Genomic DNA, 27,829 nt, shown 5'->3' on the forward strand with positions numbered 1-27,829 from the left:
GAAGTACCGGCGGGTTAGCCACAGCTAGACATAAGCCCTAGGTAAGGTAGAATTCATGTCATCACGCACCAGAGAGTGAACTCACAGACTTCCACAATGCAGCAGTGAGGGTACATATAAGAAGTTGTATTCACCCCAGCAGGAAGCCCATTTAAGCCAGTGAAATTAGCCAGGTGGTGAATTTGGACCAAGGTGGTTGCTGTGGCATTTTCAAGTCTGTAAATTGAAATGATCTCCATTTCAGTCTAATGTTGTATTTATGGGCATTGCCCTCTGACCCCTCCAATTCCCCAAAAGGACTGCTCAGACCCATGTTAAAACTTTTAGCCCCGTAGTATAAAAATATCTTGTAAGAACTGTCATGCTGGCTGAAACCAGTGGACAACCTAGCTCAGTATCTTGTCTTTGATGATTGCCAGTACCAGAGCTTCAGGGAAAGTTTACAGAACAGGGTGTTTTCAGAGTGACCCATCCCAACTTTCACCAGTTAGCGGTTTAGGGTCACCCTGAGCATGAGGTTATGTCTCTGACCATCTTAGAGAATAACCTTTGATGGACTTATCCTCCATGAACTTAATGTAGTTCTTTTTTGAAGCTAGCTGTACCTTTCATACAATCGTAGAATTATAGGGTTGAAAGAGACCTTGGGAGGTCACCGAGTCCAACCCCCTGCCGAAAGCAGTATCAATCCCAGAACAACATCCCATGACAGTGAATTCCACAGGTTAATCATGTGCATAATTATAAGCAATTAATATTGGATTTTCAGTGTTAGATGCATAACTCCTACTGAAAGTCAATGGGTATTGAGTGTCTAAGTTCTCTAGGCCCCTTGAAAACTCTTCATCTCATTCTTATTTGACAGCCACATGCAGGGGCTGTGTTTCCTAAGATTGTCTTGATAGCCATGGAGTAGCTGCTGTGCAGTTTCTCTTCATGTGGCTGCTGCCTGTGTTATTTCTCACTACACCTCATCCTCTGTCATTCAGTTCTCAGCATTACTTTTCTGTTAACACTGGCTGCAGAGAATATTCTTTTAACATTAAATAACTAGTTTTCCTGGGCTGTGATAACAATTCACAGGGGTCAGACTTTTCACCCCATTTGCTATATGCAATTAGGCAGATAGCACAAAGCCCTACAAGGTGAGAGTAATTCTCATTTACCCAGAGACTACCGTGCAGTGTAAAAGGCCTTCAAGTGGGAGGTTGATTACTTTTCCACTCACTCAAATGCCCTTTTGGTGTAAATGAGATGCAGGCCCACTGTGTTGTAGATAACAACTCTGCGTTGGCAACGGGGGATTGGAGGACACCTAGGAGGACACTATCAAAAGAAAAAGCAGTCAAGTAGCACTTTAAAGACTAGCAAAATAGTTTATTAGGTGATGAGCTTTCGTGGGACAGACCCACTTCCTGAGACCATAGCCAGACCAGAACAGACTCAGTCTGTTCTGGTCTGGCTATGGTCTCAGGAAGTGGGTCTGTCCCACAAAAGCTCACCTAATAAACTATTTTGCTAGTCTTTAAAGTGCTACTTGACTGCTTTTTGTTTTGATAGTGTATAGACTAGCACGGGTTCCTCTCTGTTAGTAGGAGGACACTGACATTTTTATGGAGGTGGCTCTGCCTCACACAGACTGGAGCCAGCTCTGAACTTTCCTAATACTTGGGCTGTGTTGGGAGTCAGGGTTTTGGTTCAAACGTCTGATTTCTCTCTGAAGGCATTTCATTGACTTTCTCCCTGTCCTCTTTGTCACCCAGCTGTCCCACATCGATGTGAATGACCTGGTGGAAGGAGATGATCGGGCATTTGAGATCTGGCATGAGAGAGAAGATTCTGTCCGCAAGTACCTACTCCAGGCTCGTACGGTCATCATCAAGAACTCCTGGGTGAAAGAAATCTGCGGTATACAGCAGCGTATCAGCCTGCGTGTGTGGAGTGAGTATGGCCAGAGAGATCCACTCTGTTGCAACTAAATGGTGCCTCTCTGGTTCAAAAGGGCAAGTGATGAATGGTTTTGCTGTTAAGATTTAGCTCTCCCAGGAAGAGAGACCCACCACAGAATGACATCAGGCAATTTATGTCAGCCTAACTTTGTTGATCTGTACACAACAGCCTTCCTCCCTCCTTACTGGGGTGACATAATAACCCCACCTTCATAAGAGGTGCAAGGCTTACGTGTGAGCAGTGAGGCCAAGACAGTGTGGCTATGGTTACACTGTGGTTTCTATTTCGGGATGCAAATAGAAACCCCACGACTGAACACTGTGTTCAAAATGGAAGAGCTATTTCGAGCGCGTTGTTTTCTTCCCACTGCCCCTCGTTGTGAGAGGGGTGGGGAGAAGTTCAAAATAGGCACTTATTTCCAGCCTCGGTTCCATTTGGATGGCACCGACTTCAAAATAAATTACCGCAAAATAGCTTACGCAATTTGTGCAGCGTGAATTGCGTAAGTTATTTTGAGATATGGCTACAGCGTGGCCCTGGCCTGACTGTTTAAGACACAGAATCAGAAGCTGTTTTCAATGAGAGCAAAATCAGGACCAACACCTACTGCTGTCAAGAGAAAACCGCCCTTTGATTTCAGTGGGCTCTGAATCAGATCTCATCTCAGATTGCATCCACAAAATATACATTCCCAGATGCAAAGAGGTAATAGCATGTCCCTGGCTTATAGACTACATCTATGTTCCAGAGTTGCAAGATCTACACTATGCACATGCATTATTTTAAAATCGGTAAACCTTACTGCAGGAGGAATAATGCCTAGTTAGAAACAGAATAGACCTGTCTCTAAATAAGTCACAATGGCCTGGAAATGCTATTTCAAAATGCATTTTGTGTGTAGCTGTGTTATTTTGAAATGACTCGGTAGTGTAGACATAGCCAAAGTAAACTATTGAATATGCACTTATGTTACAAACAGAACCCGTGAAAATTTGATGTCCTTAAAACAAAAACTATCGTGCATTTTAACTTTTCTTAGTAGTGCATTCTTCTAAAGTGAGACTTGCAAAGAAATTTTATGCGACTTCCTGATATCCATAAAGGTCTATACTAAGTGTGTTCAGATAGGGCTCAGTACGGAAAGAACTAATGTGGAAAAGGCAGGTACTCAGCATTTTCTAAAAACCAGGCTCCTTTAAGGTGTCTCATGGTAAGCAGCCAAAAATGGAGGTCCCAAGGAAACAGTAGGCAGGTTAGAAAACTGCTGCTCAAGAAACTGCTATGGAGTGAGACAGAACGAGGGATAGAACTCAGCGTTCTTGTCTACCAGCACTGTAGTCCAAAGCCAACCCTTGGTGATCACTGTTTACCCACAAATAGCCCATGACACCATGAAGTCAGCAGAACCTGTTGGTTAATAAAATCTCCATTTCTGATTTCTCACCTTGAAACTATAAGGTTTGCCAAATGCAGCCATCCTGCATGTCCTTTTCCTTCATCACGAGTCATTTGTCATACAGAACTGCAAAAAATGTCTAATAAATCTTTTTTTTTTTCAGTTCCTCCAGTTTTTGAGGAAGAGCTGGCTGCCTGTACAGCTGAGCTGGGTGAAACTGTCAAATTAGCTTGTAAAGTAACAGGAGCGCCTAAGCCAGTGGTCTCGTGGTACAAAGGTACAGTCAGCATTGTGTTGCTGTGAGAGAAGTACTCCTAGCTTATGTGCATTCACACGGCCCCATACAAAGTTGTTGGTAGCTGATAATTTCACTGAGTCACACACTTTCCCAGCAAAATTATCATTACAGTTTTTTCGTGCAGTGAAGACTTCTCTGCGCAATGTTTACACCTGACACAAGCCTGTTTCAAGTCCCTCTCGCTGCCCTTGTCTCTCCCCTTACAGCACACTTTAGTCAACAAGATCCTTCACAACACAAAACAGGCATGGGGAAAGTTTTCCTGTTTGCAGGAGGACAAAGCATGGCCAGTGATCAGCAGCTGCTGTGCCCCCTGAAATCGGGGCTTAGCTCACTCACATGCGGTGTCACCTCAGCTGTGTTCTGAGGGAGCATTACAGGGAAAGAAGAAGAGCTCATTCTTCAGCTTCTCTGACCTCATGCAACGTGCAGCTGTTGTTAGAGAGGGAAAAACAGCTCTCGGCCCCCGACCTATACACCTTCCCCCTTCCTGGGGCAGCCAGCTCCAAAGTGGAAGGAAAGGGTGCAGTTCCCAAAGAGGATGTAGAGTGATACTAAGCTGATGCTCCATTTAATGGGAGGTTTTCTTTCATTTCTTTTTAAGATGGCAAACCAGTGGAGATGGATCCCCATCATATTATAATAGAAGATCCTGATGGATCCTGCACATTGATCCTGGACAACCTGTCGGGTATTGACTCAGGACAGTACATGTGCTTTGCCACCAGTCCAGCTGGTAATGCCAGTACACTAGGAAAGATCCTTGTTCAAGGTAAAGTCCTGTACAGATACATTGGTTTAAAGAGCTGTTCTACGCTTGTCTGCAGGGTAATATACTAAGTATGCATATTAAAACGTGCAGGCAGCTTGGCTTTACGTGCCTGGCTCTCCTCTGAGAACCACCCTCTAAAGGCTCTAGTAGAGTGAACCACAAAGTCAAGTCTCTTTGTTGGTTACACTCTGCTACGGGCTACACAGGCCACAGACGGGTGGTATATTTTTGATTTCTGTCATGTTTCTTAGGTTTGTTCCTCTTTTCTAGTGCCGCCGAGGTTTGTGAACAAGGTTAGAAATGCTTATTACGTTGAAGATGAAGATGCTCAGTTCACCTGCACCATTGAAGGAGCACCTTATCCTCAGATCAGGTGAGTTCAGGAAGTTATTCCTGGACTTGAACCGAACTTTTGGGTGGTTTCCTCATGCATTTTGTGTAGTGAACGTGTGGGAGGGAAAAACCTGCAAATAATCATTGTTAGGGTCCTCTATGGAATCTGATGTACTGATGTACTTTGGGACTCCTATACTTGTTCCCCACCCACCAAAGCTTCATGTCACCAACAGCAGTTCTGGGCGGTCCCATCATCAGAAAGCTCAGTGCAGGACTCTTTGAAGGCTGGCGCTGCTGCTCTATGCATTGGCTGGGGTCATTTTGCGAGAGTGGTGTAAGACTCTGTTTTCCATGGGGAGTGTGCTCCCTCCACAGTGATTCATGTCCTTGAAAATGCAAAGCCTGAGACCCAGCCGGGATCTCAACTTATGTCTCCTGCCTGGGAGGGCTCTGCCCCCCGGATTGTTGGATGAGTGACTCATTGCAATCCTACCTTTCTCCTTAGTCTTGCTATTTTCCATGTGCAGGTGGTATAAAGATGATATCTTGCTGACAGACATCAATAAATACCAGACGTTCAGTGAGCCACGGAGTGGTGTGTTAGTCCTGGTGATCAAAAATGCATCTCAGGAGGACTTGGGATACTATGAATGTGAAGTAAGTCCAAACAGATTTTAGCAGCTGCTCTATGACTCATCATAATGTAAGACTTTCTTCTCACTGGGAACAGATTTTTTTTAATGTTATTGCGTCCAAAGTATTACACACAACATGCCAAGAAACTCCGGTTAAAGGAGAGAGAGAACCAAACTGCACAATGAGGTCTAGTTCTTTACTACCTCCAAAGTTTGAGGATATTCTGATATGAGATTTTAGTTTATCAAATAACATAACAATTTGGCTGTTATGAAAACAGAGTCAGAGCTGAGTTTCCATTCCAGATCCACACCAGGCAGCTGTCAGATGTTTTGATGCTGAGGTTTGGTTTGGGCCCATTGCTAAATTAAAAAGATCCCCGCCTCTCTGAACAAGATAGAGCGCATTGGGCTTCAGCCAGAGGAGCAACTTCTGAAATTCCCTTTTATTTGAAAATAGCAGCAGGAAGTGACTCAGAGAATCACGTAATCAATGCCATGGAAGCTGGGGGCAATTTCAGTTATTTACAAAAAGAAACTTCACTTTATTTTTATAGTAAGTCTTTAGTAAACCCTTAGTAGTAAAATAGTAAAATAAATTGAACTCTGTTGAGGCGTACACTCTCAAAGGATCTGCTTCTGGAGTTTATTTCCCAAAGGCCATATCCCAGTGCAGAATCCCACTGACTCCTATTTAAGTTACTTAACTCTTGACCCTTGAATTCAGTTGCTCCCCTTGTGCAGTCCTGTAATGCAGTGTTTCTTAAACTATGTTCCATGGAACACCGGTGTTCTGTGAAGAACTCACAGGTGTGCCGCGGAAGTAAAGCAACCAGCAATGATGTGCGGCACATGTGTATATATCTTGTTATTAAAACCAGTTACGTTGTTAGTTCTTCATGGCTATGATATCTGGGGTACTATACCTGATTATATTACTTCATTTTGGTTTTGCTGTTTGTTATTTTTGGTCTGACAACAATTTTTTAAGATTTTCCTAGGTGTTCTGCATAAAAAGCATTGTTGTTTGGTGTTCCAGGGTCTCAAAAAGTATAAGAAACACTGCTGTGATGTGCTGCAGTCATACTTGTAGTTAGGTAAAGTAGGGAGTGACTGTCTAAAAGTATGCTAGATTTTATTAAGTGTTGCTTGATTCTTGTTAGCTGGTGAACAGGTTAGGTTCAGCAAGGAGCGGAGCAGATCTTTGTCAGCAGAGTGCAGCAGTCCTGGGCCAGAAGAAGAGAGGAGACCAAGCCATTACTATTGAAGGTATGAACTTTTGCCAGCTCTGTAAGTATGCCACTGAATCACCTTAAAGTCCTCTCCTTCAGGGTTGAATATATTTGCCATCTTATCGTATGGTCTTATTAATGTTGATTGTCAGTGCATGTTCGTCTGTATGTCCATCTATGTGTGTACGAGTATACTGCAGATCGGTGTATACCCATCACCTACTTAGCTGATTCCCAGGCCACTGAAATCAACAGATTATCTTATCAAGCAGGTTGCGTCTACACTAGCAAGTTCTTCTGAAAAAAATGAGACTTTTCCGAAAGAACCCACAGAGCATCTACACACAAAATGTTCTCTTGCGATCTGAAAAAGAAAGAGCGCAGCACTTTTTCTGGCAGCCCTCCTCCTCTCCCAGATGAGGAACAGCCTTTTCCCAAAAGATTCTTTGAAGAAAAACTTGTGTCGATGCCTTGGGGGCCCTTTTTTCGAAAAAGCAGTCCTCATGGCACCGGATTTTTCGATCCCCAGCCCGTTCTTTCAAAAGAGCCGGGGCTACGTGGAAGCTCTCTATCAAAAGAGCAGATTGATTTTTGGTCTGCTTTTTTTTGTGTGTGTGTGGACGTGCTCTTTCGGAAGAATTTTTTTCGGAAGAGATCTTCCGGAAGAACTTCTTTTGAAAGATCGCCATAGTGTAGAAGTAGCCACAATGTTTATGGACTACAATACATGGGAAAGGAGGGATAAGTGTAGCCGCCTACAGGTGAACTCACAGTTGGGACCTCTGAAGCTTAGTGCAGGAGCCTGTACAGCTGGTTTTCCGCTCAAACTGTAGTGGCTCCTAGCAGTAAGCTCTAGAGATCCTGGGTTCAAGTTTGCCTGTGGGTGGTTATGCAAGTAAAGGTCATATTTTGTTTCCACTAATTCTCATGATTTTTTGATTCTTCCCATATGAATTAACACTAGCAGGGGGAGAAGCAGAAAGTTATATGAGCTGCACTGAAGAAAGACATAGCTCAGTAACTAAAGCACAGCGGAAATATGGTGGCCTTCCGAAACAACATAGGAGAATATGTGGAATTGTCAAAGAAATACATTTGACATATCAGTTGAGTTTCCAAGCATATCTGAAGAACAATTAACCTACCTGCTAGCAAGTGAAATGTTGATATTAAACATGATACGTTCATGAAATCCATTCCTTTTATTGTGAAAATTTGGGGCTTATTTATGTTAGCCTAAGTCGGTCAGACCCCAGAGAGGAGATCTTTGTCATCTCTTATTAAGAGGACTGTGTTTGCAAGATTTTTGTTTTTCAATTTATTTCTATGAGAAATAAGTAAAGAATACAAACCATGCCCTTCATAACTCTGCTTAGGTAACACCCAATGGCAGAGGTTTACAAACAGGTACAGAACCTGCTTTTCTCCTTCATGTGATAGTGCATATCCATATTTCGCTGTCAATATTTGTGCGTCCAGTGCCCCGTAGCTGGAGGTTTTCACCAGCAGCACTGCCAGAGAAAAAATGCCCCCTGCTCTGCTTGTGCACACAGCTGAGGGCATAAAAGGGCGTAGCCACTGCCTGCCTCTCTGTCCTTCCGTGGAGAGAGATGTAGTTCCCTGTATCTCTTCAGCTGATTGCTAGGAAGAGATTCCTCTAAATGTACATGGTTCTGATGGAAGGTTAAGTTTAAGAGAGTTGTGTAGTTTAGTTTATGAGATCATAGAATCCTAGGGCTGGAAAGGACCCTAGGAAGTCATCTAGTTCAGCCCCCTGCCTAAAGCAGGATGAACCCCAACTAAATCATCCCAGTCAGGACTTTGTCAAGCTGGGACTTAAAAAACCTATAGGGATGGAGGTTCCACCACCTCTCTAGGTAACGCATTCCAGTGCTTCACCGCCCTCCTGGGGAAAGAGCTTTTCCTAATATCCAAACTGAACCTCCCCCTCTGTAACTTCAGACCATTGCTCCTTCTGCCATCTGTCACTACTGAGAACAGCCTCTCTCCATCCTCTTTAGAGCCCCCCTTCAGGAAGTTGAAGGCTGCTCATCAGATTGTCCCTCCCTCTGCTCTTCTGTAGACTAAATAAGCTCAAATCCCTCAGCCTCTCCTCACGTGTCATGTGCTCCAGCCCATTAATCATTTTTGTTGCCCTCTGCTGGATCCTCTTCAGTTCATCCACATTCTACACTGGATTCAGACTTAGACACGATACTCCAAGACCAGCATCTGCTGAAGTGAGTCTGTGCTCACGAGAGCTCATGCTCAAAATTTTTCTGTTAGTCTATAAGGTGCCACAGGACCCTTCATTGCTGTTACAGATCCAGACTAACACGGCTACCCTCCGATACTCAATACTCCAGATGTGGCTTCACCGGTGCTGAATATAGGGGAATAAACACTTCTCTGGATCTGCTGGAAATGCTCCTCCTAAGGCACCCCAATATGATATTAGCCTTCTTGGCTACAAGGGCACGCTGTTGATTCATATCCAGCCTCTCTTCTACTGTAATCCCCAGGTCCTTTTCTGCTGCACTGCTACTTAGCCAGTCGATCCCCAGCCTGTAACAATGCTTGAGATTCTTCCATCCCAAGTACAGGACTCTATACTTGTCCTTGTTGAACTTCATCAGATTTCTTTTGGCCCAATCTTCCAATTTATCTAGGTCATTCTGGACCCTACCCCTGCCTCCAACATATCTACCTCTCCCTGTAGCTTAGTGTCATCTGCAAATTTCCTGGAGGTGCAATCCATCCCCTTATCCAGGTCATTAATAAAGATGTTGAACTATACCATCCCTAAAACCAATCCTTGGACACTCCACTTGAAACCAACTGCCAACCAGACATAGAGCCATTGATCACTACCCATTGGGGCTGACCATCTAGCCAGCTTTCTCTCCATCTTACAGTGCATGTATCCAATCCATACTTCCTTAACTTATGGGGAAGAATGTTGTGGGAGACTGCATCAACAGCTTTGCTAATGTCAAGGTATATCACATCCATTGACTTCCCCATGTCCACAGAACCAGTTACCTCATCGTAAAAGCTAATCAGATTGGTCAGGCATGACTTGCCCTTGGTGAAGCCATGTTGACTACTCCTGATCATTTTCCCCTCTCCCGAGTGCTCCAAAATGGATTCCTTGAGGACCCCCTCTGGGACTTTTCTGGAGACTGAGGTAAGGTTGACTGGTCTATAGTTCCCTGGATTGTCCTTCTTTCTGTTTTTAAAGATGGGCACTACATTTGCCTTTTTCCAATCATCCGGGACCTCTCCTGAGCTCCACCAGTTTTCACGGATAATAGCCAAAGACTCTGTAATGATATCTGCCAATTCGTTCAGTACCCTTGGATGCACTAAATCCAGACCTATGGATTTGTGTGCATCTAGCTCTCCTAAATAGCTCTTCACGTGTTCTTTACCCATCAAGGGCTGCCCACCTCTTTCTCATACTGCATTGCCTGGTGCCATAGTCTGGGCACTGACCATGTCCTTAAGACTAAGGCTAAAAAGCATTGAGTACTTCAGTCTTTCCCACATCATCTGTCACCAGGTTACCTCCCTCCTCCAGTAATGGCCCCACATCCTCCCTGATAACCCTGTCATTGTTCACATGCCTGTAGAAACCCTTCTTGTTGCCCTTCACCTTCCTTGCTAGCTGCAGCTCCAATTGTGCTTTTGCTTTCCTGATTACTCCCCAGCATTCTCCAGCCACATATTTATACTCCTCCTTAGTCATCTGTCCAAGTTTCCACTTCTTATATGCATCCCATCCCTTTTGAGGTTAAGCTCACCAGGGATTTCCCTGGTAATGCAAGCTGGTTGCCTGCCATATTTGCTTTTCTTACTGGGCATTGGGATGGTTTGTTCCTGTGCCTTCCATAAGACCTTTTTAAAATACTGCCAGTTCTCCTGAACTCCTTTCCAACGTCATATTAGTTTCCCAGGGGATCCTGCCCATCAATTCTCTCAGGGAGTTGAAGTCTGCTTTTCTGAAATCAAAGGTCTGTATTTTACTGCTCACCTTCCTTCCTTTTGTCGGAATCCTGCAATCTACCATCTTATGATCGCGGCAGCCCAGGTTGCCACCCACTTTTTTTTTGCCCACTAGTTCTTCCCTGTTTTTGAGCAGCAGGTCAAGTTGTGCACAGCCCCTGCTCAGTTCCTTCACTACTTGTACCAGGAAATTATCCCCAACATTCTCGAAAAACCTCCTGGATTGTCTGTGTGCTGCTTTATTTGTCTCCCAACACGTCTGGGTGATTAAAGTCTCCCATGAGAACCAGGGTCTGTGATCTGGAAGCTTCTCTTAGTTGTCAGAAGAAATCCTCATCTACCTTGATCTGGTGATCTATAGCAGACACCAACCACAACATCACCTCTGTTGCTTCCTGAAACGAAGTAGGAAGAATGGTTCTTTCAAAAAAGGGGTTTGTTTTTGAAGGAACCCCATCTACATGGCTGTTTTTGCTTCCAGAAAAGCCTCTTCTGGACGCACGAGTGAGCGACAATATGCAAATGATGTGTGAGATATGTAAATCCACATTTCATTTGCATTTTCGATCTTGCTCATGTGCATTCCACTTCCAAAGTGGAAAGCAGTGTTACTATACTATATGGGTAGATGCTGTATTTCAAAATAGCTAAGTGCTATTTCAGAATGCACTCCGTGTATAACAGTACTCTTTCCAAATAAATTATTCTGGAATATCTCTTCTGGAATAATTTATTTCAGAATAATGCTGCTGTGTAGACATATCCTACAGGATGTTCAAAGCAGCAACATGATCAGTACACACCTTCTCCAGACACCATGCTGCACAGGCCTCCTGAGATGATGCCAGCTTCAGCAAGTTGGAGTTGCAATCTCACTTCAAATAATCTGAAGCCCTACCACCTGTAGGACAGCTGGTGTTGAGTTGCCTCCCAGATAGTGTATACATACAGACACAATCACTTGGGGGGAAATGGTTACTTATCTCTGCAATAACTGTTGTTCTTTGAGATGTGCTGCCCTCCCAGTCATTCCATGCAACTTTCCAGCGACTTCAGCAATTTGATAGACAGAAGGCAAAATAATGGAGCAGCAGGCGACAGCCATACTCTGATCACATGAGAGTCGAAGGGCCCCACGTATTGCAGGGCAGTATGGCTGGCAAAGCCCCACTGCCTTGTGGGTTATCCTGGGAAGGAGCAAGGCTAAGGGAGTAAACCCTGACAGAAAATCCGGAGGGGGAGTCCTAAGGCGGTTCTGTGCCAACTTCTGGCATTGACCCAGCAACTCCTGCAGCTGCGCTGGTACCAGATGTAGAGGTTATCCTCTCCTTTGGACTATATCAGTGAAGCTGAGAGGGGGACACTGGCGTCTGGGCAGCCCAGGGTCCCAAAAAAATTGCCCAGGCTCATGCCTGGAGAGGTACTCCAGCATTGCTTACCAGCGTTGAACCAACACGGGAGGCAACAGATACCGGTTATAAGCTCTTGCTCAATTGGTGTAGAGAATGAGCGCCAGGGGTTGCCTTCGACAGTGGGAGAGATCATCACATCTCGCTGGACAGTCACCACCCGCCTCAAGCTGGGCAGCCCCCACCCAGTAGGGTACTGTCCCGCCACAGTTCACCTGCCTCACTGGGTGCGTGAGGCTTAAGGATGGCTGGCAAAAGTCTTTGGCTGGAGTACATGGGGCACACATACATCTGTAAAGGAATGTGTATGCGCCCAACACATCTTAAAGCACAAGCCCTACCGTACAGGTAAGTAAATGCTTTTTTCCTCACCGTTGGCATTTGACTAGTGGCATCACTCAGGATTTCAGTGGGGACCATGACTGGGAGACATGTCCTCTTACAATGACTTCTGCCTTGAAGCTGGTGTTAACATTGGGAGCAGTGTTCCCTGTAAGCTAAATGCTTGGGCAGCCACCCAGCAGAGATTCAAGTGCTGGCCAGCTGACTGGCAGACTGTGTGTTTGTATTGGTAGTGCACATCCACACACACTTTGGTGCACATAACAAAATTAATTCTGCCCAAGGATGGTTAAAATTAGAGGGAACGCTGGTTGGGAGACAGAAACCTTTGGCAACCCAGATTAGTGTCCAAGCCTATAGGTAATTAATTAATTAATTTAGCCTGTTTGGAATCACTGAATGTTTCTAATGACTTAGCAATGCTGGAATTCTTCATGACTTCTCCTGAATTTCTGAATCCTTATGGAAACCCAGATAATCTCATACCCACATGCATAATAACTTTTCTGTGCTTTATTCTTACTTCCTTTGTGGCCTTTTATTATGGTGATCAAATCATTAAGAACTTTATTAAGATTATCTGTACTATAACATAATCAGTTGGAAAGGTGTGGTTTCTACACTATTGCCTTACTCAGCAAGTGAATATGTTGAATCTGGAATTCTGATAAAAGTGAGCAAAGCATAACCAGACTTCTGTATTTGGTGCATTTAACTTGCAGGAGGCTAACCCACAATTTCTTAGCATTTAAAGCCAATTAGAGGAAGATGTTATAATAAAAAAATAAAAATGGCAAAGCTGCATTAAAAGTGTTGTTTAGTTTATGGAGATGTAAGTATTTCAATCCACCTTGGAATTACTCGTGTTTGTATAGTGTACATTTGTATAGTTCATACAAAAGAAATTCTTTTGTGGCATTGATTGAAGGAATCCAAAATGGCAATTGCCTTGGAGCATTGGAAGTACTATGAAATAAAGCTATTTGGTTTTGTTGTTTTCTTCAACTGGAGAGATGCTGGTTGTGACTAACGGCTGTTGGGTTCAGTGTGGCATTGTTGAATGAAATAAGGTTCGAATCCAACTTCAGTCAGTTAGGAAGAGGAGAGTCAGAGCAAAATGTTAAACTGTGTCAAAGTCGTCCCTGTAATAACGTCATCACCTTCGATGGAGTTGCCCCAAAGATGAATTTGCCCTCAGATATGTAACTGTGGAAAGCATTACTGGTTGTATAACCTCCAGTAATTTACCTGGGTAAATCTGCTGGGAAGCCAGGCTCCCCTGGTGAAGAACAGAAGGCCAGATGGACTTGATGAGAGCCCTTGTTTTCCATCTTTATGATTCTGTGTATTTGTGGGAGTGGTTCTGTTTGTGACTCCACCAGGAGGACAATCTATCACAGGATGATATTATTTGATTAGAGAAAAGCCACTTGGCCTGGCCCACCCTCACACCCCAACACACTCTTTCGAAGAGTTAGTTTTTGGTTGTCTGGGGTGATGCTTGCCACTTCTTCCTGAGACCTTTATATTGCCATTGTTCCCCTGCCTTTGTCTTTCTGTATTATCACCTCTCTGACTATTTCTCTGAGCCAAACATTTGTTCAGTGCTCAAAGTACAGGTTGAACCTCTCCTCTCTAATCCGGCACCCTTGGGACCTGACTGGTGCTGGATGAGAGAATTTGCCAGACCACAGGAGGTCAATATTGTCCAGCACATTAACAACATTTCTGCTGCTTACTGGGCTGTTTGGAGACATGTATGGGGTAAATTACAGCTAAATAACAGCACAGAACACTGGGAAGCAGGACTGGTGTCTGGAAACAAACTTTATGGAACCATGGGAAACTTGGCCATACCCATGGTAAATGATTGTCCGGCTAACTCAAATCATGTCAGATTATGGGTGTTGCTGGATTAGAGAGGTTTCATCTGTATGAATGGTAAATTCTGTTGTGCACAATTTGCAATCCAGGTACCGAACCCAGAATTTGGAAGGGTAAATTCTGCCCCCAGCATCTGGCCGCTGAGCTGAAGTCAGGCAAGCACTGATTTAAAACCTGAAATCCAAACTCAGGAAGAATTTTAGGACTTTCACACAATTATTTGTAGTGTTACAAAGACCAAGAGAAAACTTTCTATCTGGGAGGGGGAGCCCTGTTAGTCTGTAGCTTCAAAAAAAACCGAATAGTCCTTAGCACCTTAAAGACTAATACATTTATTTATTAGGTCATGAACGTTTGTCGGTCTCCATGAAAGCTCATTACCTGATAAATAAATATGTTAGTCTTTTAGTTGTTATAGGACTGCTTGTTCCTTCTATCTGAGTTTGAGTTGAATAGTTCCTTTGCAACCTGTCTCCTCGCTGCTTGATTTAGATGTTGCGAGTCTTTAAAGACCAATGCTGATTCACTGTGGCTGTAGCTTTCACCTCTAACAGCAAATTGTTCCATCAAGGACCACTAACTTGAAATTGGCTCACTTTTAAAAACAAAAATGAAACATTTTGGAAAGTCATTGAATCCCCATCGTATCTGACAGGCATGGTACAGACTAGGAGAAGACAAATGCAGAGCTTTTTTTTGGCAGGAATAATCATAAGCACAAATTAAAATAAGGAAGAGTTTGTAGAAGAGTGAATATTGGGATAGAACATAATTAAAGCAGGAAAATAAGCATCTGGATTCCTGGGTATTCCTAGCTCTGCCACTGGCTCCATGCAAGACCTTTGGCAAGTTACTTAATCAGTCTGTGCCCCAGTTTGTTTGGCCATACCTGTGTCACAAGGTAATGTTATATATTCTGGGATCCTCAAAGGCAAGATTGTTGTAGAGAGTACAGGGTAGTATCAGTTGATTTTTTTTTCCTATTGCCCTGCTGAATAGCTAGTGTATGTGGGCTTGCACCCTAGATTTTTAAGAGTTCATTTTGTAAGGCGAAGATCAGCAAATCACTGATTTGTACATTTTTCTCTTATTCTTAATCAACTATTGTTATTGATGGTTTATTATGGCTGTGTCGACACTAGCTCCCTACTGCGAAGGGAGCATGGTAAGTAGGGTGTTGGGAGATGATTAATGAAGTGCTGCAATGCATATGCTGTACTTCATTAAGCTAATTCTCCCCCCCGCAGCAACTTTGAAGTGTTAAACTTTGAAATGCTGGCTCACGTGTAGCCGCGGCTCACCCGCCGGCACTTCGAAGTGCCTGGGCGACTTCGAAGTCCCTTTACGCCTCAAAATTTTGAGACGTAAAGGGACTTCAGAGTTGCCCAGGCACTACACGTGAGCCAGCACTTCGAAATTTAACACTTCAGAGTTGCCGCAGAGAATTAGCTTAATGAAGTGCTGCAAATGCACCTCAGCACTTCATTACTAATCTCCCTACTTACCATCCTCCCTTTGAAGTAGGGAAGTAGGGTAGACAAGCCCTTTGAGTTTAGCTTTGGAAATATACTTGCCACTGTACTGTGTACAAGAACATCTTTAGGTCTATCTCAGTCACAGCAAACATAAAGTATTATTTGTAAGTAAAGGCTCCTAAAACTTGTCATTTTGCTTTTCTAATGGCAATAGTTTTTCTTTACAGATAAAGGTAGAACATTTGTATTTCATAAGCTGCGTCTACACGTGCACGCTACTTCGAAGTAGCGGCACCAACTTCGAAATAGCGCCCGTCGCGTCTACACGCGTCGGGCGCTATTTCGAAGTTAACTTCGACGTTAGGCGGCGAGACGTCGAAGTCGCTAACCTCATGAGGAGATAGGAATAGCGCCCTACTTCGACATTCAACGTCGAAGTAGGGACCGTGTAGACGATCCGCGTCCCGCAACGTCGAAATTGCTGGGTCCTCCATGGCGGCCATCAGCTGGGGGGTTGAGAGATGCTCTCTCTCCAGCCCCTGCGGGGCTCTATGGTCACTGTGGGCAGCAGCCCTTAGCCCAGGGCTTCTGGCTGCTTCTGCGGCAGCTGGGGATCTATGCTGCAGGCACAGGGTCTGCAACCAGTTGTCAGCTCTGTGTATCTTGTGTTGTTTAGTGCAACTGTGTCTGGGAGGGGCCCTTTAAGGGAGCGGCTGGCTGTTGAGTCCGCCCTGTGACCCTGTCTGCAGCTGTGCCTGGCATCCCTATTTCGATGTGTGCTACTTTGACGTGTAGACGTTCCCTCGCTGCGCCTATTTCGATGTTGGGCTGAGCAACGTCGAAGTTGAACATCGACGTTGCTGGCCCTGGAGGACGTGTAGACGTTATTCATCGAAATAGACTATTTCGATGTCGCAACATCGAAATAAGCTATTTCGATGTTGGCTGCACGTGTAGACGTAGCCATACAAAGCCATTTAGAAAATTCTATTTTGGCCATGAATTGTCTGTAGTGTGCAGTAATTAGGTTCAACAATTGATGGTAGATTTGTGAAAAAATAAAAATAAAAAATAAAAAACCCCCTACCATTAGTATGGTATATTAATTGGTAAATTTAGCACCAAAGATCAAGGAGAGGGCAGTTCAGTAATTATCTTCCTTGATAATACGATGCCTACTGTGCAATGGTAATATCGTGGTTTTCTGAGTGGGACAAAGTAGACTTTACAGATTGTAATAAAAATCACGTTGGAAATCATACTTCATGCATCTCAAAGTTATGAGGCTTCTATTTCCTTCGAATCCATTCTTACAATAATTTCATAATGTGTGAGCAGTTGGTTTAACGTATTAACAAAACCCGTAGAATCATTGGCTGAACCTAATGCTTAAAGCTTATAAGGCTCTCCTGCTTTGCAAAGCTGTTTTTCTCAAGTGCTACTAAAAAGTTGAAATGATAAATCCTACAAATAGTATTCATGGTGCTGAAACTGATACAGGAGTTTTCCCAAATTTGCTCATCCTACTTTCATGTGGTTCTGTCCTTCACACGGATTCCTTCAAGCCTGTTGTACCTTTGGAAATATATATAAACTGCCAAGCACTAACTAAGGTTTTAAATTAAATCTTTAGATCCATATACCCCATTTAATTTGTGATTGGCCCCCTTGTGCCCAGTCTCGCAGAACTTTTATATACAGAATCTGCATTGACATCACTTGGAGGTTATGCATATGCAGAACAACCATGACAGAATAATTAAGTTTGGTAATTTCAAATTTAAAGCTTTGGTAGTGTATTTATCTAGGTTTAATAAAGTACAGTGCAATAAAATACCAGAAAATAATAACACATATTTATTGTTATTTCTTAACTGAACATATGACACAGTTCCTTTCTGTTAGACAGATTTTAGATACTCATAAATACATTTTAAAATTCAGCTAGTATTCAGCATACAGTTTCTGTTAAAAGAACCTCATAAAATACCTTTATCTACATATGAGATCTGTTGCACACTAATCTTCATAAATCTATTGGATTCTCTTTTGTTTACTTTGGTTTAAAGCAGGAGTAACCTCATTGAAATGAGAAGAATCGTTCCCACTTGGAGGAATTTTTCTGTTAGTGTGGTCACATCGAAATTGTTTATATATTTGACAATCTTAACTTAAAGGGTTAATGCTGAAAATTTCTAACCGAAGTGCCAAAGCAAAATACAGTTTAATGGCCAACCCACCTTCTATATAAATATTTCCAAAAGTTTTCCAACTTTTTAACAAAGTATAGAACAATAAATAGATGCTTAGAATTATATTTAAATATGAAGATAAAATGTTTGAAAATATTTTCTTCCCATAAATAAGAACTACAGTCTAAATTTTAGATTCTGGGTCCAAAACTGATCTCATTTAAATCAGTGTAAGTGTAACATAATTCCCTTGATTATTAGTGAAAAAAAATCTAGGTGTAATTGAGAAGAGAGTCTGGCCATCTGTGTTTACCCATCAGAAACTGGAAGACATCATGGAACAGCCAGCTGCACTTTTATTTTTAAAGACATTTGTGAAACTAGCACTCCAGCAGAGATAACATGGAACTCTAGACCCAGATAAGATACTAACATCAATAGTTGCACTCAATCCTCATTAGCCTCAGTGGGGTTTCCATACTTAGCACAAAGAGAGGAGAGGGACCTTGGAAGTTAAGTGAAGATAAAATTAAATTTCACATATTTTGTCTTACAATGGAAATATATTTTGAATTTTTCAGTCTGTAGATATGATGACCACTAAAGAACTCAAGATTTCCCAACAGATTTATCAAAGATTAGATTATTTTTCCCCTGTATTTTGAACAGGAATGATCTGTGATATCTCAGATACTGGTGTGTAGTAGCTCTTGGGAATTGTGATTTTTGGATGGCACCTACTGTTCTGTACAGATAATGGTCCAGGGCAATAAACAACACTCTTTAAAAAAATCCTCAAAATACTGCCACAAAATTTTTGCAATAATTTTAAATATTTTTAATTATGCAAACTAAATAACACTATTACTGGAACTTATTTGCTATAATTGCTGGTTTCTGGAAACATAATTCAAAGAAAAATATAGACGTTTAGAAGCTCACTAACTTGTCACAGAGTAAAGAGTAGAGCATAAGCTCTTTGTTTTGCAAAATCACACTTACCATCAACAGTTCTTAGTGCATTCAGTACAGTCTGGTTCATATGGTGTCATGGTGCTGTACCAGCAGATTGGTAGAGAAAATTATGAAAAACTCCATTAGCTTTTGGAATGCCAGAACTCTTTGCTTTTCCTTTTTGTTACTCTCTAATTTAAAAAACCTTTGATTTATCTGAAATCTTTACATAGACACCTCTAAAACAAGAGTTTATACTATGGGGGCAAAGATAGAGAGCTACACAGAGTATCCGATGCATGGCTGGCCTAGACATATACATACTGTAGGTATATTGACAAACTCTCGTTTTGGGAAGAGGGGCTTTTTTATGCCAATTTTCTATAGTGATTTTTTTTGGTTCCCCTGTCACATGGTAGCTTGTGAAACTTTTGATCTGCCAAAGACAAATGCCAGGCTATTCAGGTGGACAAAGCAGTTCTTTTTATTTTATAAGATTGTCTCTATATGAATCCACATCACCTCAAAACCATTCATTGCACAAACAGCATTATTAATCCCCAGTCTTGACCAGAAGACAGTAAGGAGAACTCTTGAGATAACCACAGAAAGCATGGATGGGATGATACACATCACTCAAGTTTCTCTCGATTAACTTAACAAAGTTAATTTAATCATTTCAGCTTTTGCCTTTCTTTAACCCCATGCTGTTCATACTGTTTTCTTTGTAGTCACTGAACAAGAGACTAAAGTGCCCAAGAAAACCATCATCATGTAAGTGCTTTTTTTTAACAGTCGTGTTTTGATTTGCTGCGGATGCATGAATCAGTAACAAGCCTGTGTTTATTGGCCGTTCAAGTGTGCTCATTCCCATCCCCTCTGATTTTGTGGCATTTTTTGTTATGAAACATAGCAACCTGAGCAACGTAACCCTCCTTCGCAAAAAGCAGGAGCACCAGCATTTCATCTGGGTCTGGACCTAATTCTTCCTTCAGATACATGTGCATGAATCCCACTGACGTCAATGAAAGTAGCACATGAGTTTGAAAAGGTGGAATCTGGCTCAGTAACATGAGATGTGACATTGTTAGGAGCAAGTTCATGGCTTGGACATGAAAGGAGATGTGAAAAATTTGACTTCTTTGCATTTTTTATGAGTGTGTATGAAATAGCAACTGCAAAACACATATGAACAGGAGCCGAATGCCGCCTTTTACATGTTTTATTATTTTTACACAGACGTATAATCTCCTGTTCATTTATATAGCACACTGGGGTGCTAAGGACTCCATGGAGACGTTCTCAGAGGGGCAGCCATGTTAATCTGTATGCTGGCAAAACAACACAAGCAGTCGTGTAGCACCTTAAAGACTAACAATATTATTTATTAAGTAATGAGCTTTCATGGGAAAGACCCACTTCTTCAGATTCTGGAGCAGAACAGATGTAGATGGGTAAGACAACAGGTCTGTTCACCTAAGAGTTTTCAAACTGAATAGCCAATAAGAAAAGGTGGTGAGAAGGTACTGTTTCCTTTAACGTCAGTGGCAGATATATTTTGCTCTTGGAGCAGTGAGGAAATGTTTTACTTCTGCAGAGAACAGAATCCCTGGTGTTGCTCTTCGTGCCCAATTGACACATATAAAATAGCAGTGGGTTAGCTAAACAGTACGCAAGGTACAGTTTAGACAACAGATTCAGAAGTAGCCCAGGAAAATAAGTGCTCCTAGGGGTTGCTTAAGGTCAGGCTGCACCTTAGTATAACATTTAAAGCTTTTGCCTTTGTGAGCCTCTGCTGCAGTAAATCAGCACACAGAAGGACAAAGCATTTCCTTCTGGATTTCCTTCAGTCATCTGGTGATGTCAGCACTCTTGTTCTCGTTCTCCCGTTTTAAAATGTCTTCTAATTCTCTCCAGCAGTAATGCGCTTTATTAAATCTTCTTCAACATACACAAAATGCCATGCAGGAAACTGATTAATAAGCTCCTGTCAACTAAATGCGATAGCGAACACTGATTTAAACCACTGAGGGCCTGAGCCAACTCTTACAAAAGTCTTTAATGGGAGATGAGCCATGCCCTAAGTACGTATGTACAAGGATAGCAATTGTCAAACTTTACCAACATGGAGAAAGTTAATGCATACATTTGAGCTGGAACAGAACCAGAATCTCAGCTGTGCAAATCCCCAAACCTCAAGGGTGCTTGTGGGTCTTTGATGCTGAGGCTTAAACCCATATCTAATTCAAGTATGTAAAGGCTAATTCTCAACTCAGTTGCCAGTGGTTTGCACATGCAACTTTGATGGGCATTATGCACATACAGTGTAGAGCTAAGGCTCTCCAGCGATGGTGGCCAGCAACTCCAATGGAGAGCAGGTAAACTCAGCGTGAGAAGTAGCTGTAGGCAGGGTGAGATGGCAGAGGTGCGGAAGCTCAGAAGAGACCCTCAGTAGAAGCAGGAGATGCTGGGTGAGATCATCTCAGTGTGAGAGGTGTCACATGCAGGGATAGGCACATTCTCAGCAGAAGAGTCTCAAACTGCCGTGAAATACAGATTCAGAGTAGCAGAGTATGGTGCCAGCTTGGCACATTCTCATGGGAGGACGTGTTGGAATTGCACTGTGACAGGGTGATGCTAGAAGAGAGAAGCAGATCAGACCTCAGTATGTCTTAATTCCCCATCCTGGCCAAATGAGAGTAGAAGAAGTTCTCTTAGTGGAGAGTCCTTGAGCCTTACCCATCTCCATGCTCAGAAGAGTCTGTGGTAAAAGTGGAGGAGATAAGAGGATTTCCCATGAAAAGGTTATTCTGCAGAGGACAGGCCCATGTTGCTGGGGCTATAGACTGAGTCATGGAACTGCCACATGGAGAGCTGGGGTAGGAGGCTGAATATATGAATTCATATTCATTCCCTCCTGGGTCTGGTCCTCTTCATTTATCTTTTAATTACTTCCCTTTCTGCTTCTGGCTCTGCTGTTTGGTGCTAAAGGCTGTATCTCAATGAAAAACGAACTTGGATTTGCCTCTCCTGGGTCAGCCACCTCTGCTATATACTGTCTGCTTCACATACTTCCTACTTCCCAAATGAATAAGTCCTTGTCACTGGACTTTTTCCTGTAAACCCGTCATTGAAAAAGCCACAAGGAAAGGCACATGTAAAAATGGCCATTTCAAATAGCACAACAACCTTAAAAAGTCCAAGACCAAAATTGTTCATTATTTAACCCAATCTGTACTGCACCACGTTTAAGGTCAAATTCTGTCGTGGGATAGGTGCATGGAGTTCCCATTGACATCAATGTGTATGCATCCGAGTCCCAATAATATAGAGCGCAATGTGTAGGAGTTCCTATTACTGTGGGAACCTCACTGTACTTACAGCAAAGCCAGCAGAATTCTTCTGAGAAATAATCAACATACATTATGGGCCTGATCCTGTACTAGAATGAGGTTCGGTGCTGCATTCTAGCCTATCACTTGTTTTCGCATGAATAACCTTCAGGGAATATTTCCACTGTCTTTCTTTTCTTGGCTTCCACCATGTGCTTAATGAGCTTCTAACACTGTTTTTGTGCATGTGAAAATGCAGGTCTGGGGTCCATGCTGTTGACTGACAGGTAAACAAACACTGTCTTTGTGGCCATTCATTGTAAGCAACAAAAAGAGAACATATGTTTGTGAATGAGGTGAATTCTTGACTCAGTTGATGTCAGTGGGATTTTTGTCATTTACTTCACTGGCTCAAGAATGTCACCCAAGGTGATTGGGTCAGGAAGAATGGGCTGAACTCCTTGAGTGTCTTTGGAATTTTTGGTTGAATCTGTTGTATGACTGCAAAGTAGCATTGTTACTGTTCAAAGCAAATGATTGATAATAATATGCATCTAAAAGAGAGCTCCTTAGACAGACATACTCAACATGTTCCTATGCACTCAAAGAGTTAATGGAGTTGGAAACAATTTGGATGGGACAGTGCACGGAGCTCTTGACAGGAAACCTGATTCTCAAAGTGCATTGAGTATGTGTGTGCGTATGTGTGTGTCCCTCTCCACCTTAAATGCTCACAACACTAACCCCACTTTGGTGGCTGTCTACAATGGGCATGTGCTGAGGGAGTGTGGACCCCAGAAAAATATTTGCCTTCGTGCAAACACCATTTCAACCATTTCTATCGTCAGAGAGGAAACAATAACAACTGTGGTGAAGACCCCGAGGCAAAAGCGAAAGATGTCTCCCGCCCATCCTTCCTCAGGTTACTCCCTCCCCCACCCCACAAGGTCAGAAGTGCTGACACCAGAGCCAGCTTGTGTGACAAAGCTCAGGCAGCCTGTCCACAGGCCTGAGCAGGAGGCCACGTGGAAGTCAGTCATTCCCACGCTCTTTGTGACAGAGCCAGAGGACAGACAGGGAGCAGCAGCTAGAGCTATTGTCACAGAAACAAAAGGGGAAGAACAAAAGCCCAAATGGGTTGAAGTGGAGGAAATCATTGAATTCAAGATGAAAAAATCACCCAAGCCCACAAGGAAAAGAGGAGCTTCCCCAGCGAAGCCAGAAAAAGATGACTCAGGAGGACTCACACTCACTATGCCTGGCCCAAGGCCTAGGCGTTCCCCTGAAGAGGACCCAAACACAAACAACTCCAATAATAAATTAGTGGAGCAAGACAAGTCTTCCCTGCCTGTTGACAGTCTTTCGGACGTTGACACTCCGACCCTTGCACATGGGGCTGGCCAAGAAGGACCTCCAGTGAACAATGAAGACACAAGCTCTCAGTGTGGATCTGAACTCTTAGGAAGTAGTTCATTCCTTGAATGTGGGAGGGATGGAAAGAGCTGCATGCAGGAAGCAAACAATGACAATGCTTCACAAGCTACTTCCCCACTGCTGGCCTGTGTGAGTGAACCCTTTGTCTTTAGTTTGGAGACAGCGGATACAGACAAGCATGAACTTCCTCCATCACAGAGGAGCCGAGGGGTTAAAGAAGAAGCTGGTGAGTTAGACGCATCTTGGATTGATGAAGGGGGTGTAGCTGTTACAATACCAGATGTGCTTCTTCCGGAGGAGGATAATGTTGTTATAACTGATGAACCACAGCCGCTAGTGTCAGATGACACTGGTGGCCGAGCCCCCAAAATCCTGACCCGCAACGGAAAAGTGCTAACTCTGGAGGACCTTGAAGATTATGTTCCAGAAGAAGGTGAGACCTATGGATGTGATGATCCAAACTACACAGATGACAAACCCTGTGAGATCTCGGTGCTCCAGAGAGAAATTAATGAACCGACTGTGGGCAAGCCTGTGTTGCTAAATTTTGGGAGGCCAGTTGTCCCTAAACCAAGGCCAAGCTTTTTCAGCAAGTTCCAGGAATACCACCCTGAAGGAACATTCGTGTCAGCTTCCGGAGTCACCGGGGTGCAGTCCGTGGGTCCGTCCAACGTTTCCTTCCATGTGAGCGAGACGTGCACTCCTCATGCCTCTCCTGCACCCTCCTTCAAACTGAAACCGTCTTTCTGTACTGAAGTCCAGCTCTCAGCAGACAATGGACAGTCCAGCTTTAAAACAGAAGTTTCCACCAGAACCCTCAGCTACGGGACAGTCGGCGAGCCTCTGATGCTGCACATCAGCCCAGAAGACCCCGCCCAGAGCTCAGCAGATACAAGCAGGAAGCTTCAAACCAAATAAAAGACTATACAAAGAACAAAGAAACAGAAACATTCTCGGGTGGGTGAAATCGGTGGTGAGAATTCTAGGGAAGCGCCTAAAAGGAAAATACTAGAAGGAAAAATGGATAGAAAGTGATATGTATTTTCCAGTCTTAAAGGGAACACTTCTGTAATTTCAGTTTATGATTGATCCTGATCAAAGCATATCATTCCACAGAGAGGTGAGGAGGGGCAGGTTCAGCAGCCTCCAGGTGACCAGCCTCTTCTCCTTGTGACAAAAAATATAAATAAGCACATTTTTCTTCAGGTGTTTAAAAATTACTTCCACTCTCAGACTCCTAAGTCACATGGTGGTGAGACGTTTAAAGCATCTCAGCTTGGCAATACCTTCCAGGAATCGAGAGAAGGGAGGGTGGTTTCATTTAAGCATATCTCCTATCACTGTGCATACCCAATAGGCAGAAAGATCATTTGTATGGCTGTGTTTGCACGAAATGCTGAGTAAACAAATTAGCTCTTCCAGAAAGGGATTCCTAAATCTTTCAAAATGCACAGGCTGTTTCCATTATTATAACCTTTTTTTCTCTAGAGTCAAACTCGTAGAAGGTACCACACGCATTGGGCAACCACTGACTCAAGAGACTGCTGAAGCATTTGGGGTGAAACTCTGACCCTACTGAAATCAATAGCAAAATTCCTATTGATTTCAACTGAGAGCCGCTGGCTCACACTTTGAGTGCAACTGTGTTCCACCTCTACTAAAAAGGCCATCATTGTTCATCAGCTCCTTTTTCTAAATCTTTCACGTGGCTGCCTAAGGCCAGGAATTCTGTGTTTCTGCATTCTTTAGTCAAGTTCAATAACTCTGTAATGCATCTAAATTATGAGAGGGGTTTGTGTTGTCTACACCTAAAAGAGCATTGCTTACAGGAATGGACAAATTAACGCAATACCAGCAGTCTGGATTTAAAACGAGCGTACAGCCGCCAATAAATTATTGTAGGAATGAATAGTTACTATGTGAGTAGAATAGTTAATGTGGTCCTCTGCATATGTTAATGGTTAAACATTGCCATCAGTGCGTTTGTGGTTAAAGGTTCCTAATCTAACAATGAAAATTTACCAATGAACCATATCAAAATGTCAGGCACACTAATACAGTTAAACCCCTTTTTCGACAAACAACTGCTGAATGAATGCGTCCATCAGAACTTTGGAGGGCTTGTGCCTTAAGTATGATATGGGGTTTCAATGTATTATGTGATTGGGATACACTGCCAGTGCACAATGTAGCATTACAGTATAGCCAGCTAAGGGCTAGCAATGTTGTATGTCACCCTTTATCATAGGCAGTTGTGCATCTCGAGAGCTGTGGCCCAGAGATCTCCAATATATGCTTGATGACTAAGCCAGGAAGGGTATGATTCAGCAAGGTGCTGAGTGCCTCTGAGAGGTGCTGAGCACCTCAGCTCCCACTAGTTTGAGTGCAAAATGGTGTTGCGTAAAGGCGCTTAGCCCTTAAACAAGACTGTGTTCTCAGAACTAGATTCAGGTCCCACGGGGAATCAGTTCAGAATGGGTATGTCTGCACTGCAGTTAGAAACCCACCATTGGCCTGTGCCGGTGGACTCAGGGCTAAGGGATTGTTTAACTGCATGATAAATGTTTGTGTGAGCACTCCAGCCTGAGTTCCGGGATCCTCCCACCTTCCGGGGCTGTAGGCCTCGGCTCCCAACAGAGTCTGAAATTCCACACTACACTTAAACAACCCTTTTGCATGAACCTCATAAACCCAAGTCGTGGGCCAGCCTCTAGTTTGTAATTGCTGTGTGGACGTACCCAATACGGCCGGCAATGTGTGATGCTGTCAGTGTGACAGAAGATATGAGAAAAAGAAACAAACCTTGCGTAAGCTGAGTTGCACAGTAATGTTGCTGAAGAAAACAGTATTTGCTATCTGGGTGATTCAGAACAATCAGGATGTTACTGAAACAGCAACAGACACTTTGTTTGCTAATCATCTTAAAGAGGAGCAAGTGGGTTTTCTCTTAGAACCTCACATCAATATTATTGGTCTTGCTGTTATCTAACTAGATAATGTGTGAAACTTGATCCAGAGTTCTTCTGAGTACTAACTAAATTAGGAACATTATAAAGGTGCCCTTGCAAACATTACAATTTTCATTTAAAGAGCTGCACCTTGAATATGGGGTGGCTAAAATTAATTTGGTAATTTAATGTCATTTTTCAGTTTACTGTCTAAAAGGCATATTTTGTACAATAACCTGCACTATGTTTTTGGAGTTTGAAAATTTCTCAGTGACTATTGGTGGTGAAAGAAACTAAGGCTCTTTTTTCGTACTATCAGTTTTTTTCAATAACAACCTCATTGGCTTATACTGTATGTTTTATAATTAAACAATACCATGGCTATGTATTAGTTCTTCTAAGAAACTTTGCACTACTGTACATTGGAAAGTAACAGACATACAAGGGGAGGAAATATATCTGAACTGACATACTGCTATTTTGTTGGGCCGTATTCAGATCTCAGTTACTCTGCTGTAAATCCAGAGTAACTCCACTGAAATCAAACATACACAGATGTAACTGGGAAAAGAATTTAACCCACAATCATCCTAAGAAGAATAAAATAGAGATATAGTTTTGTCAAGGTGTGCAATGGAATGTGGAGTTAATTTTTCTCTTGACCTGGTTTTTCTTTAGTAATGACTTTGTTAATTAAATGAAGTTGCATTTCAAATGGTTGTAGCAAAGAAATACCGATAGTTCTTCTGTTGATTAAGTGAAAGTAAATAACATCTGTTTACATTATTTTGGAAATTTAAACAAATATTCAGTGAAAAGGAATGGAAAATCCTATTACGGTTCTCTATTTTTAAAAAATGAAAAATTTATTACAAGTCTAAGTTTATTTTCAAAGTATTTTCCTAGAGGTTAAAAATTATGATGTATGCTTGTAAGTGGTTTAAAATATGTAGCTAACTAAAGAGACGTGTGGGGTAGTAGTTCTTGTAGGTGAAGACATAACAGAATTAAAATTCACACAAAGACTGTTTTACAGCTGGCAAAAGGGCATGTGAAAGGAGGAAGTTTGTTTGTTTGACAGACAACTAAGATTAATCTAAGTCAAGATATATTATCAGATTCTCAGGTTTATGTCAATAAATCTTATGCAGCAGCTGTCATTGATTTCACTTGCTTCTGTGTTTTTGTTTCTTCACAGTAAGTAGGTCTCCAAAGGCCACATCCACTTCCCAGGG

The 27,829-nt window shown here is 42.7% G+C and overlaps 1 protein-coding gene across 2 annotated transcripts in view; it reads left to right on the plus strand.

Annotated features, from left to right (window-relative positions):
- OBSCN (obscurin, cytoskeletal calmodulin and titin-interacting RhoGEF) overlaps nucleotides 1-27,759 on the plus strand; it is a 270,890-nt gene extending 243,131 nt beyond the window's left edge. For both annotated transcript variants that reach the window (XM_074985301.1, XM_074985298.1), the window contains 8 exons: nucleotides 1,764-1,941; nucleotides 3,510-3,623; nucleotides 4,249-4,416; nucleotides 4,687-4,789; nucleotides 5,280-5,409; nucleotides 6,551-6,656; nucleotides 19,612-19,654; nucleotides 23,061-27,759. In XM_074985301.1, coding sequence (XP_074841402.1) covers nucleotides 1,764-1,941; nucleotides 3,510-3,623; nucleotides 4,249-4,416; nucleotides 4,687-4,789; nucleotides 5,280-5,409; nucleotides 6,551-6,656; nucleotides 19,612-19,654; nucleotides 23,061-24,564 — 2,346 coding nt within the window. In that variant the 3' untranslated portion in view covers nucleotides 24,565-27,759. The remainder of the gene's footprint in view (nucleotides 1-1,763; nucleotides 1,942-3,509; nucleotides 3,624-4,248; nucleotides 4,417-4,686; nucleotides 4,790-5,279; nucleotides 5,410-6,550; nucleotides 6,657-19,611; nucleotides 19,655-23,060) is intronic.
- The last annotated feature ends 70 nt before the right edge of the window (nucleotides 27,760-27,829 follow it).

This window comes from Carettochelys insculpta, chromosome 2, assembly GCF_033958435.1.
Source record: "Carettochelys insculpta isolate YL-2023 chromosome 2, ASM3395843v1, whole genome shotgun sequence".
In the NCBI taxonomy this organism is placed as follows: Eukaryota; Metazoa; Chordata; order Testudines; family Carettochelyidae; genus Carettochelys; species Carettochelys insculpta.